Raw genomic sequence first — 16,757 nt, 5'->3', positions numbered from 1 at the left:
CAAAAGCATGTCAGCGTCACACTCACAGTTCTTAAGGTGTACAAGTAACGCACGCACACAACTCTGAACGACTCTGTGCTTGTTTGCATTAGAGGAAGTGTCAGCCTTTAGACAGTGTTCTCCACCGCTATCATCTAAGCACAAAACAAGGGAATAGCTTTTGTGAAAAATGTATTCACTCCTCTAGTGGAGTGCCTCAGACTGAGAGACCCCCCGTGACAGAAATGATGTCATCTCTTTAGCTCAAATGCATGTTATCATGTATTTTTACTTTCCCCCCAAACAAGGATGGATACTAGCCAACTGAAGTAAGCTTTTTCAAAGGTGGTGGAAAATTACCCAAAAAAGTAGATGAAATGATCATTTATTTCATCTAGAAGAAAAAAATGACTGGGAGTAAAGATGTAATCAGACAATGCACATACAGGTACTTTGAAAAGTAATGACAACATATTTGCCATATCTTCATGTGGCCCCGTTTTGTGATTACTGCCCTTTAATAGTTTAATTCCACAATACCAGCACGATACCAGCAGACCCAGCAGTCTTGCTCAGCATACTATTAGAAAAAGATAATTAAATGCACAACTAGATTTAGGCTAATGCTACAAATTTGTGCTAGTTGAAGCCAACGTCAGTGTCATCCATCACTACGTTTATCTGTTCGCTGTGAGCTGCCTCTCTGCAGCTCCCCTTCCCTCTTTCTTTACATTTAAACCCCATTTGACCTTCCATTTGTCCTCTATAAGACCTGTCTCTATTTATTTTTCCCCTCTCTTGCTCTCTCTCTTTGTTTTTCTGTCTTTCCCCCTCCTTCTGTTTTCTTTCCTCCCTCCTGCGTTGTATCTCTCTCTGTCAGTTTTTGTTTACAAACCCTTTCATCTGGATATTGCTTTATATGTAAAACCCCTCTATTTGAATGGAGTTTTATTTAAAACCCTGTCATTTAAATAGCTCTTTAAAAGACAGAGGAATGGAAAGTCAACAAGGACCCTACAATTGTGTTTTCTGACAGGACTCGCAAACCCGCCGACACACACAGACACACACACATGCACGCACAACGCTTGCCTGTCTACATGCATCCGAGTCTATTATTATGCTAATGAGTCTCCAGTCTCCACATGTCCCCACAGCCTCTGTGCACACACACACACACATACACACACAGACATATTTCGCTGAACTCAGCAGTATAGCTGCACTCGTGGCTAGCAGGGAAAATCACGAGGAATGGACAATTTCACCATCACAAAAACAGATGGGACAAAATGGGCAGTGTGTGTCACTGATCATCATGGAAAGACAGAGAGAAATACACTTACACGTCCGCTGACACATATGTACTGAATACTTACTTTTCCTTGGATTGTCTTGCTTTCTATGAATCTGGAACTTTCTCTCCAGTGATGAAGCATTTTATAAAAGAGAAAGATAAAATGCTCAACAAGTAGGAGGCTGTGCACCTGACAGTATGCTGACAATATGGCTCTACTATCAGCAAGTGCAGCTATTTGTTACTGTGTATTACGAGTCCAGAAATGCTGGGACGCTGTAGATAAAGTGGGAATAAAAACAGCGTGCAACAGTTTGCAAATATCTAAAACCAATATTTTATTCACCATAGAACTTTGAAAACTTACTGATCAATTTTGAATTTGAAAGTAGAATAAAGAAGAAGGGCCCTTTATTGTCATTGCACATGTACAAGAAAAGTGTGGGTGCTCCACACCAACTGTGCAGGAATAAAATATAGATAGTAAGACATGCATCTCAAAAAAAGTTTGGACAGGGCCATGTTTAGCACAGCAATTTCTCCAGATGCTCATAATCTTTTGACGACATTATGTACTGTAGATCAGCGGTCCCCAACCTTTTTTGTGCCACGGACCGGTTTATGACCGACAATATATTCACTGACCGGCCTTTAAGGTGGCGCGGATAAATACAACAAAATAAAACTAGTACCGGTACCGAAAAAAGAAGATTTATTCATAACACACGTGAAAAGACCCAACGATAAAAACGATAACAAAATAACGCTCAAAAACGAAAATACCCCTGAAAACCATACATTTCACACCTGAGCCTCAAATCTCGCGGCCCGGTACCAAACGACTCACGGACCGGTACCGGTCCGAGGCCCGGGGGTTGCGGACCGCTGCTGTAGATGACATTCTACAGTACATAATAAGATATTCAAGGTATTTGCAAGTTTTCATTGAAAAACCTTATTCTGAAATTGTAGTTGCAGTTTTATTTTCCAGTTGTTTAACCCCTCTCCATCTTTACTTCTGAGAAACTCCCAGTCATCTTTAATACCCAGTCATGTTATTCACCTGCTGCCAGTTAACCTAATGCACCAAATGTTCACCCATTTGTTTATTTTTAGCACCACTTATTTTTCTAGCATTTTCTTGTCCCTGTCCCCAAAAATTAAAACTAAAACTTAAAATTAAATGTTATATGTTCTCAGTTTAAACATTTACTATGTTTTCTATGTTTGATTATGAACAAAATATGAATTTATTATAATTGCAAATGTTTGCATTTTGCCCTTATATTTTACCCAGTATTCCAAAACAAATATAATATTGAAGAAGTTTAAAATTATACTGGTGAGTAGTACAGCCCACCCAATTTGTTTAAACGGATTCTGAAGAATATAACTTTACTCACTTGCTCCTGCTGATAAATTAAGGAAGCTACTGCTATACTTCAGACTTGCCAGGCGTATCGTTGGAGTCATGAGAAAGTGCTCTGGCAAGTTCTGAGGTTTTCTCATCAATGTACTGAGAAGAGATTGATGAGAAAATGTCATATTATAAAATGTTTTCTCAATCTTCAGTTTTGAGGTCTGAGAAGTTGTTTGCTTAAACTGAAAGTGAGCAGCAGCAGTCTCTCGTGTTTTATTAACCCATCCATCCACCCAACCTCCTCTCTGTGCAGGCTCTATACTGCTGTATTATATTGTTAGCTGATTTACACATTTTCGCACAAATGACAGGTCATCATTTCTATGGCTGCTAGAGGGCTTTGTCACTTGAGGATAAATATGCATCATTTTAGGAGCATTTGCTGAAACAAACAAAGGGCTTGTCACAGAGTGACTGCTGGAAATGCTTCATGTAAGACAGTTTGTACATACAGTGTGTGTGTGTGTGGGGGGGCAGAATACAATAAAACAATGAGATGGAAACTAAAAGAGGCTGAGGGCTGCACAAGAAGATGGGTGATGAGTCTCATTTGATTCAGTGCAACATCCATAGGTTAGTTTTTTACTAAAAATGTGATTTATTTAAGAAATTCTTCATACTTTCAGAGCCTCAGATTACATAGTCAGACACATGCTATTACTCTTTGTATTTAATGTTGTAAAAGCTTACATATGAACAAGAAACCTCTTTTATGCAACGCATAGATCCTGAGGCCACTGATGAATATGCTGCTGCACTTTGATCCACACATATTTACACATACTGTACTGTGTTTTAAAATAGACACGCTCTTTCACACCCACAGGACATTCCCTCTCTGTCTCCTTTAAACATTTATCAATGAACTTTAAAAATAGGTTAACTCCAAGGACCTCACCAAAGAGAACTTACATAAATGCACACGTCACTGAATTACATCATACACCATCATCTCTCCTGCCAGGCTGCCTGCGTGTGTATGAATGGGGAAGGGCTTTGCATGACAATGTGTATATATGCAAGTCTGTTGCTGCCTGGTAGCTGGAGGGAAAAGTCTGTTTACATGATATTTAAAAAAAGGTGGTCTCCGTCTATTTCTCTGTCTCTCTGAAAGACCATTCAGTAAAAACACCTTCACCTCAGCTGCATTAAACAAATTCATTGGCTGATGCTGACTATGGATTTATGCGCCTAGGATCTGATTGGTCAAGAGAAGCGCTGATTTGCATAAGAGGAGCTTGATTGGTTGATCGCAGCGTAAAAGCTTTGACCTGTGTGCGGGGCTACATTAGAAGTTGGCGTTGAGCGGTTGGTTTGATGGTTTTCGGTCCCTAGGAAGGACTACAAATCAGGCGGGCACACAAACGTTTCCCCTTAAAGCAACAGTTACTGAACTTTTTATAACATAACATTTTTATACGTCATGAGCTTAACATGCAAAAGCAAAAGATTATCTATAGAAACAACACAGTGTAACAGATTAAAAAGAAAACTTTCCTGTCTACATAGACGCAATCTTTGCTTTCCAGTTTATGGACTAATCCACCCATCCTTGCATCCATCCAAACATCTTTCACTGTCATAATCAGAGTGTGAGAGCGGGCAAGCACAAGAAACTATCGAAATAAAACCCTCCCCGGCTATCACAGAGCACCGCTGCTGTTGGTCCAACAAGACAAGATGCTCTTTTTTTTTTCTTTTTTCTTTTTCTTCTCCTGATGAATAAAATTTAGCTCCAGCACACCCCCCAACCGCCCCCCCCCAACCGCCCCTGGCCCCTCCTTCTCGCGCCCTATAAAGCCGCAACAGCTGATCCCGTGCACTACAGAGAGCCGCAGCTCCGCACGCGCGAGGAGTGGGGAGAAGAGAGAGAGAGAGGAGGAAAGAGAGAGGGGAGAGAGTGAAACGAAGAGTTAGCGACCGGAGAAGAGCTGTTCTGGTCTTCCAGCCGCAGTTTTTAAAAACAAATCTGAGCAATATTTTATTTATTTTAAATGAACTGTGATGACGTTTTGGCTGAGTTTGTGATATTCGAGCTGGGGTTTGAAGTCCTGCGAAGGTCTCGAGAGGTTTCTTGGACTAAACTGTCCCGACCTTTAACCAAGCGCTGCAACTCTGCTGCCATACTCCTTCCCGCTTCTTTGAGCGGCACCCAAATGTTTGTTTATTTGTTTGGGGTGGTTTTTTGGTCAAAAATCGTCAAGTCGTTGACTCACCTGTGTTTGGATTGCTACTTTTGAGCAGAAAGACCCCTTAAAACTGCTCGTTTCGCCTTTCTGTTCCTCTCCTTTCCCTCTGGAGCTGAAGGGGCAACAGCGGTTTGGCTGTGGCACGCGGTGTAAAACAAAAAAAAGAGGGGGGGGAAGAGTCTCGCGACGGGAGGAGCTGTCCGGTGCTGAAAGCACGAGCCTGGACGTTAGGAAGTGTTTGTTGGGAGCTGTCCGCGTGCTGAAGACCAGCGGTTTGTTAGAACGAGACCATAATCTTTCTTTTAGAAGCAACGGATTTAAGCACGGCACGAGGGACGTTTTTAACGGAGCAGCCATACAGAAACTGACTTATATTCTTTTATTTTCCAGCCTTTAGGACTCCACAGGTCTTCCAGTGGCAAGTTAATGGGATGAAAACAGATCGCTTTCTCCACGAGATCCGGCTATTACTTGCAGACATAGCCTATATTTGACAAACCACCGCAAAAAAAAAAAAAAAAACATTAATATTATGTGTGGTAAACATGCAGAAGCACACGAGGAGAGCTCGGTTTCTTTGATCTTTAAAAGCATGTCTCCACTTTTCCAAGGTGTTTGACGGAAGGGAGCAAGCGTAGCTTTAGTGGCTGAATTAAAGTAAATAAACGGTTAAAATAAAAATCAGCTGATAGGTTGTGAGTTTAGACTGAAGTTGGATAGAAAAGCGTGTGTTTGTCGTGCAAGTGTAGGAGCCATCATGCCTCGGTCTTTCTTAGTGAAGAAAGTCAAGCTGGACGACTATTCGGCTGCCGATCTGGAGAGCTCGTATGGTCACAGCCGAAGAGAAGAGCTCAGTCTGCGATTCCATCATCATGACAAAGGTTAGTCACACACCTACACACACAAACACACCCGAGCACACACACACGCGCGCGGAGACAGGCGCCCATTTAAAGCCTGCCATGCATCCCTCTGAGAATGTTTTCACCCTCAGATTTAAAGCATTAGTCATGACTGTTTCAGAAGGAATTGGAGAAGGGAATTACAGGGTCAAACTTCGGTCATAGCCCCCCCAAAAATATACCATTTCCAACACTGTAATTATACTCGGTGAAATGCTCTGGTTCCATGAAATAGTCTTATGTAGAGAAACAAATGAGAGGAAACCTACACTCTCAGTCTGATAAGAACCTCTTGAGACTTGGGGCAATAAAAGAGACGGTTTAATAATAATACAAAATAGGTCATATAAGGTAATATATGTGCGATGCACATTGGATCTGACTGCAGTCAGGTCGGAGGTTAAGAGCTTTCTATATAGGCACTTCATGAGGCTGAATTGCTCTGTATTATTTATGGTTTTTAATGCTCAAGGAAAGGAAGTCACATCTGGAATAAAAGATAATTTAAAGAAAACAGGAGAGAATGCTTAATGGAATTTCAGGTTTGCTTTGCACTCCCTCTACAACCTGTTATAGTTTTTAAATGTACCTGTAGGATTTCGCATCTCCCCCTGCCTTTACTCTTACACAAAGCATTAAAACACACACATCCAGCTCTGAACAGTTGCTGACATTAACATGTTAGTGCAGAAAAATACATTTTTCCCGAAGGAGCATACAAAGACTGTGGCGGAAGCAACAGGGAGCCAGTGAGCGCAGGATCATTGCAGAAAACCATGCTAAATGATTATGTTAATGCATTATGTCAGCAGCACACATACATTGGGATACACCGTTGTTCTGTTGCCAATTATATTATTCAAATCAGCCTTCTCTCCAGCACCTGTGAGTCACCTTCAAAGATTTCTGCAATCATGCCCAGCTACACTGGCTGCCAATGGTTCCCACGCACTGTATAATCTGGGGTACACGGGGAAAATACGATACAAAGTCAATGAAAAGGGCAGTATTTGGGTCAAATATTCAGTGGAAAAGTGTGGAAATCTTTTACAAAAGGAATACTTACCTAGCATTTCTACTCAGAAGTCATGCATTTGCTTTGGTCTGATAATCTCGGAAGCAAAACCACAGAAAACATGCCATATGCACTTTAACAGAGATGGGAGCTTTTATCTATGTCAATATGCCCTTGACATTAAAGATACGATACTGGATAAAATTACTATATGCTATGTAAATGGGTCACAAATCCCCAGAGTAAAATTGCTATGTGTTTTTTTGCTTCATTTATCCCCCTTTGGCCCCCTTTAGCTTATTGTTTTGATTTATGTTTTGAGAGTCATTGTTCAGCATCCAGTAATGTAAAGCAAATAAAGTGGCAGATTTTGCTAGAAAAACACATAACACCCTTATAGGTCAATAATTTGCCTGGGTTGTGTGTCTGCTTTATTCTGCCCTCTAGTGGCCAAAAAAGAATGACTGCAGCTTTAAAGAGCTAAAAAAATAAATAAATCACCGTCACTGCACGGGGACAAGCGTGTAATGGAGTTAGTGCAGCCTGCTGGTTTTCGCATTGTGCCAAGGTCAAATGTAAGATGAAGAGATCCCAAGCGTTCTGATGATCTGAAACCAGAAACATGCAGCAGAGGCAGCAGCAGTAGCATTGTGGCAAGCATGTACAGACTAGGGAAGCTATCCCTTGTTATAAATATAACAACAGTTTGACTGAAGCAAATACAGCTTGTTGCACACACACACACACACACACACACACACACACACACACACACACACACACACACACACACGCATGCACTCTACTGTTTCTGTCAACTCGGCACATTTCCCAGGCAGCTTGCACAGCTGAGTGCACAGCATTACCCACACACATACACACACACACACAGACAGGAAGCAGTCAGTGACCTACAAGTGTCCAAAGCACACAAGTGTGCGTCAGTTACTGCTGGTTTGGATCAAAAATTAAATTGTAGCTTGCAGCCTTTCTCCCTCTCCATTTCTTTTTCTTTCCATTCCTAATTCTCGGTATTTCAAAGACACATGAAAGTGGGATGGCTCTAGTTTGGCAGAGTATTTAATCTTTAATAAGCATTTAGAACAGCTATCAGCTCTAATGCTGCTAAAGTACTTTGAAATGAATACGGAGTTGACACAGCGAGACAGATACTCAGACAGAGAGAGACAAAAAAACAAATAGAGACAGTACACTGATGCCGAGATGCGCAGCAACAGCAACAGTCACAGTCAGAGCGCTTTAAATGAAAAGGGATGAAAGGGAATGGTCATGTTTAATTGGCAGGGATCGTGCAAAAAGGTTCTGTGTGAGAAAAAAGTATCCTAGAACCAGACAGCGAGCTTTGTTTTTGTTTCTGCCTGTCAGTCACATATGCATGGCTCAGTCTGGCTGTTAGTACAGGTGAAGGAGAGGTGATATGGTACTCACAGAATAGTCAAAGATAATGTAGATAATGGATAGGGTTATTTTGCTCACTTGAAAAGACTTCTTTTTCAGTCTGTCTCCCTCCCAAACTTTCTTTCCTTGGACGCAGGACCAAAGATTTCTGCTAATTAGTCATAGATCATATAGTTCCCTACATCACCAGCAGGACAATTTACCCTCTGTGGTGGCCAAGAAATAATTAGTTATACGATGCATTGAGATAACAGTCACTGAACACCATCTTTTTGTCCCCAGAAAGATGAACCCTTTTCATCATAGACTCTAAATTGGCTTTCCATGTCTTGCTTATCCAGCAGGTCACGACCATGGATTAGTATGCTGTTTCAGAAAATCTGACGGTATCATCATTTTTCGCTAAATCCTAGACAGCATTTTGTGCAGTAAGAGTTTGGAATTTGGTGCCATCTTTGCTAACGCAATGTTGATCAGAGCAGCGGTTCTCAAACTTCTTCTGCCACTGCCCCTATCAGAAGAAGACGTCTGTGTATAAACCCCACAAACCGTTCTCAAAGCAATCATTAACCACTGAAAGTGTAAATTTTAGTGGAATAAAGGTCAGCAGGATAGCATCAACAAAACTTAGCAGGCAGTCCCGGCAGATCAGGTGATCTCAGTGCCAGCACACATTAACTGATGACGAAACTCTGCTCTACTACACATCCAGCTGGTTATCCCACATAGGTTGTTATTTAACCCTCTGAGGTCTAAGGCAAAACTGACCTTCTGGAAAAATATCTAAAGTGTTTCTGATGCGCATCAGATTATTTACTTTGTTCCCTGATTGCCAACACTTGGGAGAACGTCTTCTTCAAGGCCCTTTGCCGATGATACTTTAGACCTCAGTTGTGGCACATCTGCAAGCCACTTTGAAACCCACCGTCTAATTTAATTCTTATCACATCTGTTGTCACTGACACTTGCTCTGTTCTGTATGCTGCTGTCTTGCTGCTGCTCTCCCCACCTCCATCTTTCCATATTTGCACATGGAAGTGCGGTGAGGTCCCAGAACAGAGCTGTGCTGCCAAATATAAATTACTACAGATGGAGAAATCAATCTTCTTTTGACTATAGTGGACCTTTATTTACTTTAGTTTCACATATTGCACTTTTCCCCACCTGCAGTGGCTCCATGCCCACCGGTGTGGCATGTGCCACTGGTGAGTCAGGGCAAGGTTAGAGAAGGGAGGGAAGCAGATGTAGGTGGTTTATCTGCAGCAGCTTGCAAGGCTATACCACCTCCAGTGCAGCTGCTGAGTATCCACTATGGTCCAGGACTGTAGCAGGACTGGAAACTGTCAGTTTGAGTGATTACGACTCTCTACAACATCTCCAAGACTCCAGCTGCTCTTAGTCAACATACCTGGTTATAAGGGTCCAAACTGAGCACTTGGTCATGTTTCAAAACTTTACTCATGCTCTATAAAACAAGACACACACACACACACACACGGGCACACACACAAACACAGTACTTCCTTCCAGAGTGCAATGATTGAATATTTATGATTCATGATTTTCTCTCTCCACTCCACACCTCTTCTCCCCCCCTCTCGCTTTCCCTCTATTTTCTCTCTCTATTACTTGGTCTTAATTAAATTCGAAAATGTTAAATTAGCATGAGCGCTGTGTACAGGACTGCCAAACCACCCAACCACCATCACCACATTTAACGTAGCATTACTTTCTCCCCGCTAGGTTTTTCTTTCTTCCTCCCTCCCTCTCTTCCTCACCTTAATATGACTCCCCTTTCTCTACCCTTCTACCCTCTGTCTGTTGTTCTCATCACATTATCGACCAACATCTGAGCCTTTCTCAGAACTGCATCATGAAATTATATTACCAGCAATAGTATCTCCTCTGCTGTCTGTGTCTTAATGCTCACAGAGTGCTAATTGAAATGGAGAGCTATTGATCGGCATAAATCCACAGGAGTTGCGGCCATGGGTTATTAGCTACCAGTCTCTCCTTGTGTCTGTTACAGTTTAGCCTGTTGAGTGCCAATAATAGAAATAATGAAGCAGCTGGCATCATAACGCGGCATCAAATAATTCACCAGATTTGTCAGGGGTTGTGCACAAATATGCAGGTTGCTTTGGAATTTGTGAGTCTCGGTGAAGTGTACTTCCCGATTTCCCTCAAGACGGAGACTGTCAGTGTCACTGCGCCCACTGAGTAATGCACTGGACGCCCCCCCCCCCCACACACACACACACCCAGCTGCTGTAATAGAGATGCTCTTTGTACAGCAGTTGAGGTTTTGACAGCCCTGAGGTGTGACTGTGTGCAGCTTCAGACCTGTCAGAAAAGGTGCAGCTGATGAGGAGCAAGTGTGCTCACTGAGCCCTCCAATGAAAAATAAAGATTTCCCACTGAGGGGAAAGTGTCTCCTCCTTGCTTGTAAGGACTGAGAAGCATTTTACTGCCACTATGAATACCACAACTGTCTCCTTCTCTTTTCCTTCATTTGCTTTGCATCACCTCCAAAAACCAATGTGAAGGTATTTCTTTCGAATCGACTCGGAAACCTTTTGGTCTTTTATGGATACTGGGCATAATGGGAGTGCAGAACACATGGTGAATGTGGTTCATGTGATCCTTATTGTGGTATGATTGATATTTAGAAACTAGAGATGCCAGGGTGTGATCAGTAATGTAATGTAGTCTGGAGACAAAATGTTAATAATGAATGAACTTTGATGAACGAGTGTGATTGAGGCCTGCTGTTATACAATACAAGTTAAAAAAACAAACAATTTTCTTAGTAGTGATAGGTTCTACAGAGCCCTCAGGGTCTTGAGTAGTATCGTAACGAGTGCTATAATAGATACTCGAACCATATCTTGTATTTCTACCACTCAGGTGCTTTCTTTTTATAACTAATTGCAACAACATGGTGGATAGTTGGACGAACTTGGCACTTAATATTAATCTCTTCCATTTTTGTGCTCTGCACTTTTGACCTAAAAGGTGCAAAATGATTAACATTTGAAGCAACATAATACGCAGTCATACATTTGGGAAAAAGTTTTGTATGAGAAAATATTTTCTAGTAACTCAAAAAAGAGAACTATTTTCCTTTTACCAATCTCAGATGTGTCATTCTAGAATAAAAGAAGAAATGTTAGCTGGCTGCCTCTTTTGGTTCATGGATTAAAACAGTAGAAGGAGAAAAACAGTTCCTATGTAATGCAATGTTTGTTAGTGTTTTGACGAGTCAGGTTCTGGAAAGAATCATTAATCATCATCAGAATCAGAATACTTTATTAATCCCAAAGGAAATTATGTGGTCAAAGTTGCTCCAAGACAACGAGAACAGTATGATGTTGTCCAAGAGGAAGCAGACGGTTTTACAGTCAGTGTCTCAAACTGGAAAACTCACACTCAAGCCATTTGTGTGGATAAGCAACACTAAAGTGTAGAAAAAGCTTAATTTAAATTTTGTGGTGAACTGCCCCTTTAGGTTTTTGTTAGAGACAGGTTTGCCAGCACTCAAATATCCCTTTTGACTCTGTTTAAGCTTTGTAGCAGTCACTCGTGTAGATTTCCAAGCCAATCAATCCTCCTGCCACGATGACTTACCTCTTTCTTTGTCTCTTCAGGCTACGTCAGTGATTATCTGAGTCCTAATCCTTACGACGATGTGGTTGGAAGCGATTCATCAGTCATCTCTAAAGTACCCTCCCCGAGCCACTCATCGGTCATCTATGGCCGCATCAACAACACATATTCTGGCATCCATGGTGATATCCATGGCGATTCGGACCAGCCAGACAGTCCCCGGTCCGAAGTTTCGTCATCAGCCGGGGGATACATCAACGGCGACACAGCTGTGAGTGAAGGATACAGCGTGGATGCGTTTTTCATCATGGACGGACGATCACGAAGGAAAACCACGGGAACCCTGAGGGGAACTGCCCAGAGGCACACCTGCAGTGAGTGTGGTAAAACCTACGCCACATCCTCCAACCTGAGCCGGCACAAGCAGACGCACAGGAGCATAGACAGCAAGATGGCTAAGAAGTGCCCCACATGTGGGAAAGTGTACGTCTCCATGCCAGCGATGGCCATGCACCTCCTGACCCACGACCTCAAGCACAAGTGCGACGTGTGCGGCAAAGCGTTCAGCCGGCCGTGGCTGCTGCAGGGCCACATGCGCTCGCACACGGGGGAGAAGCCGTTTGGGTGTGCGCACTGTGGCAAAGCGTTTGCTGACCGGTCTAACCTGCGTGCTCACATGCAGACACACTCAGCCTTCAAGCACTATAAGTGCAAACGATGCAACAAGACGTTTGCACTCAAGAGTTACCTGAACAAGCACTATGAGTCGGCGTGTTTCAAGGGGGCGTTCTCCCCTCTGAGCTCCCTGGGAGAATGACTGGGGTGGTTTTAATTTGTTTACATGCAATTTTCCTGGCCTCATTCCCTACTTTTATTTCTTTCCCCCAAAAAGCAGAATCTGAGTGTAACAAGGTAGGAGTGTTTTCTCTGCAAGAATCACGAGGTATATGACAAAAATAGATTGAAGGCATCCGTTCCTATCAAGAACCCTCCAATCTCTCCTTTGTTTTATCTTCCCTCATCTGAGAGTGGAGTGAAAAGTTTTCAATGCCTAATTTAGACTGTCACCTGCGTCGATAAGTTACTTCCCGTTGAGGCTTTTTGAAATATCTGTGAAGATAAATAAAGCACAGCACATCTAGCTCATCATTTTTGAAGATACCTAGATCTATTTATGTCCATATCTACCCTCAGCATTGTGTTATTTTTTTTGTTTTCCCAATCCACCAGGAAATGACACTAAAGCACAACTCATCTCCAATCTCCAAGCATGAATCACATCATCGGTTTTCTTCCAGTGAGATTCAATGAGCTTTCAAGTTTTATGCGTTTCTAAAAACAGACCTTCATAATCTAAGGATACATGTGGTGTCCTGCTTTTACTGAGACCGACCTTGGACTGAGCTTACAAAGATAAAGCATCAAAACAAGGAAAGCACACAGCGTTTCTCCTGTGCAAGTAAACAAGATACTTGTAATGATATTTATTTATACAACCGGACACCCGCAGTATACAGTGTCTGTATACGTGGCTTCTGACATTACCACAATGAACTGTGAAGAAAAGACACACCTGTCACAATGTGGTAGTACAGGCAGTACACCTGTGTGGTGAGAAATGACGTATTTTTAAAACCGTGGACAAAAGAGCTCTTTTCTTTACTTCTAAGTAATGTTGGGATATGCGCTTACTTAACCGCAAACAGTGGACCGTTATGAGTTCCAGTTCAGGATCAGATGGCTAAAAACTCCCACTGAGCCACCAGGGTATTCCTTAACAGTTTTGCTATAACCTAAATCTGATGTTATTATTATTATTATTATTATTTTTTAATTTGTCAGTGTTGGATGGGGATGGAGACATTAAAAATGTCCTGGATTTCCTCAAAAAGGTCAAACCTTTTTCCAGTGTTGTATAATAGTTTAGTTGCATCAAGAAGCACAGCATTCATCTTTGAGGTTTTTATCTTTTTTTTAAAAAGATGTGTCTATTTATGATTTATGTATTTATGCATTTATTTACATATGCATTTACATTTGTATGGATTTGCACTTTACTTTGTTTTTTTTTTTTGTTACAAATATGCCAAAGCATTTGACACTTTCTAATTAATGAATATCTTTTTACTTTTGTCAGCCACTTTAATTATTTAAACTAATGCATGCAAAAAAAAAAGAGAGGAAAAAAATAATAGCCTAATAATGGAATCTATGCCAATTTTATGAATCTTTTTTGGATATTTTTCCAAACCTCTTAGATAACAGGCAAAACCGAACAAATTTCTGTCTTGGACAATATTTCGTTGATATCCGATAGAGCAATAATGCATGATATTTTTGAAGACACGTGAGTCATAACTGCTTGTAACATCTTGATTTTTTTTTTTCTTCAAATGCCACTATTCTATGTAGTTACGAGAAATGACATTTCAGGGAGTTAGCGAACCAAGTTAGTGTTAAATAATGGCGGGTTGGGTTTGGAGCTCTAAATTTACAGGGACTGTGACGCCGCTGTGACAGCCGGTCAGAAAGACCAAATTGGAGTGAGCAGGGAGTCTGTTTTTCAAACTCAGCTGCTTTGGTACACAGTGTGGAAAACGTTGCCTCCTAGTTACAATTTTATATTGGTATCATTATAATCTTATAGACAGTTGTGTCTGTATGAGTATTAGCAGCTGCTGGGGCTTCCAGGGGTTCACACAGGTGGTTCTACTCCTTTAGACAGAGGGCTCTGGGTTGGGTCGGGATGGGTCTTTTTGTACATGGTTTATGCACTGCCTGCCTCGTATTATTATTCTAAAATATCGTAGAGAGTAGAAGGTACTGCTGTAGACCTCTGGTGCTGAAACATGGACGAAACGCAAACCCTGAACAGTTAAAACTGTGGCCACTCTTCTGCCTTGGTAGCATATTGGAATTGTTTAAGATGTGAAACAACAGCTGTGCTGCTGAACCGGCTTCTCTTTGATCCTCACTAGTCCTTGAACACAGCCAGAGTTTCTTCCTATAAGTTGGTCACAATTATTGTGCTCTCTTCTCAGTATTTTTTTTTAAATCCAATCAGAAGATCAGTTTTGCTCGAGGGCTTTACATGAAAACACCAAACTCCATTTGAAGACTCAAAGGCTCTTCCTGATTTCAGGTTGTTTTTCTTTTCATCATCTCTGGCTGTTGTGAATTTAATGTGGCAGTTCTCGATGTGATTCAGACTTTTGTTGAGAACGAAGAGGAGACATTTGGTCAATATTTCAGCACCAGAGTGCATCGCCGAACACTTAGATTCTACTATGAACTACTGTAGCCTACTATAGCCACAAGCTAGTTTACCTATTCTTATATAAAAGCACTTCCTCTTATGAATTATAACCTAAAACCTTTTCTTTCAAAGATAGTAGCACAATGAAAGAGTTTAGATTCAGGTAGACGATGCCTTGTATGTAGAAATAACCTCTTTCTCATTTTTCTACTACAATGATTCAAAGATAGAAACGGCAACAAATATGCCGATGTAACACAGGCTGTTGTCCTACACCACAAAATACTGTTAAAAATGACACTTTCAGTATGTGCTGTGTCATTTTTCTTAATATATTTGTGAACGCATCTACACCACACCTTTTTTAGAGTAAATAAAAACCTAACTATTTTGCAGCAAGAGGCCTTGTAAATAAGCACTGATGTGACTTTGGAGTCTGATTATTTCTACAGAACTGTAACGAGTGATGATGATGATGATGATGATGATGATGATGTTGGCAGTGATGATGATAATGATGAAGGGGAGAATGATGAATTCGTTTGGAGCTTCCTGCTTTGTTTTGAATTCTTCCTCTGAGGTTTTTTTTTTAGAGACCTCAAATGGCCGGTTTGAAACCATGTAAAGCACAAAGACAACACTGGGCATTTTGTTTCACTTCCTAAATAAAAAAATACTTTAAAAACAATTCTGTTTGTTTTCTCCTCCCCCCCCCCCCCCCCCCCGATCATTATGATAGCCTTTAGTCATCATGCCATTAGGCTGAATCAGACATAAAAACACTGGAACTTCATTAGGTACACCTGCTGAACTATTTACGGTAACACAAATATCTAATCAGCCGATCACATGACAACAACTCAGTGCATTTAGGCATCTCAAGACAACGAATTGAAGTTCAAACTGGGATCCTAATGGGGAATAAATGTAATTTAAGTGACTTTGTTTTGGTATCAGATGACTATTTCGTAAACTTCTGATGTACTGGGACTTTCCCACACATCAGTTTACACAGAATAAGAGAAAAAGAAAAAACATCCAATGAGCAACAGTTCTGTTTACTGTTAAAAAAAAAGTTTTGATACAGATCATAAAAAATTCCCAAAAATTGGTTCTTAATCAACATGTCTAGTGTAAAATGCCCATAACTGTAAATAAACATGAAATTTATTTTAATTTACTTACTTTTTTGATTCATAAATTGTATTTTTCCTTATAAAAAGAATAAAATTGAATCAAATTTCACAAATATCCACTTTTTTATGCTGTACATACAAATATTTAAACATTTTAAATAGAGCAGAGAAGTTTCAGTAATTTATATAGATTTGATTGTCCATTGTTATGTAATTATAGAAGTTTTTACTCCCCACAAAGTTTTAAAGATTTTATATATTTTTTTAATGAGTATATGTCATGTTGAAGTATTAGTAAACTGAAGTAATTATAATTAATTTCACCAATGGAAGATTTTTTATTAGTTGTATATTCCTTAATATTACTGATCAAATTGGTAAAATTACAGAAAAGAATAATAGAAGATAGAAATTTTATTTTATTTTAGTCTTCAGATATCTTAGTTTAAACAATATTTATTAAATACCTTTACAGTCCAGAGTCATTAAAAATACGATCAATAGAATTTCTATAATTTTTGAATCTTTTTTTTAGTTC

At 40.6% G+C, this 16,757-nt stretch overlaps 1 protein-coding gene across 1 annotated transcript; it reads left to right on the top strand.

Annotated features, from left to right (window-relative positions):
* The first annotated feature begins 4,566 nt into the window (after positions 1–4,566).
* LOC309698546 (transcriptional repressor scratch 1-like) lies at positions 4,567–15,739 on the top strand. Its single transcript, XM_082521069.1, has 2 exons — positions 4,567–5,766; positions 11,869–15,739. Exons 1-2 carry the CDS (start codon positions 5,643–5,645, stop codon positions 12,642–12,644), a joined length of 900 nt encoding a protein of 299 aa, XP_082377195.1. The 5' UTR covers positions 4,567–5,642; the 3' UTR covers positions 12,645–15,739.
* Positions 15,740–16,757: the final 1,018 nt, after the last annotated feature.

The sequence above is a fragment of the Aulonocara stuartgranti genome, assembly GCF_965226115.1.
Source record: "Aulonocara stuartgranti genome assembly, chromosome: 22".
Lineage (NCBI taxonomy): Eukaryota > Metazoa > Chordata > Actinopteri > Cichliformes > Cichlidae > Aulonocara > Aulonocara stuartgranti.
This window is presented reverse-complemented; position numbering and strand designations above follow the sequence as displayed.

Bases quoted from the DNA above. Each gene is read 5' to 3' on its own strand.
- LOC309698546 (XM_082521069.1), top strand. From the start codon at position 5,643: ATGCCTCGGTCTTTCTTAGTGAAGAAAGTCAAGCTGGACGACTATTCG. The intron at 5,767-11,868 runs GTTAGTCACACA...TTGTCTCTTCAG, and splicing joins ATTCCATCATCATGACAAAG to GCTACGTCAGTGATTATCTG.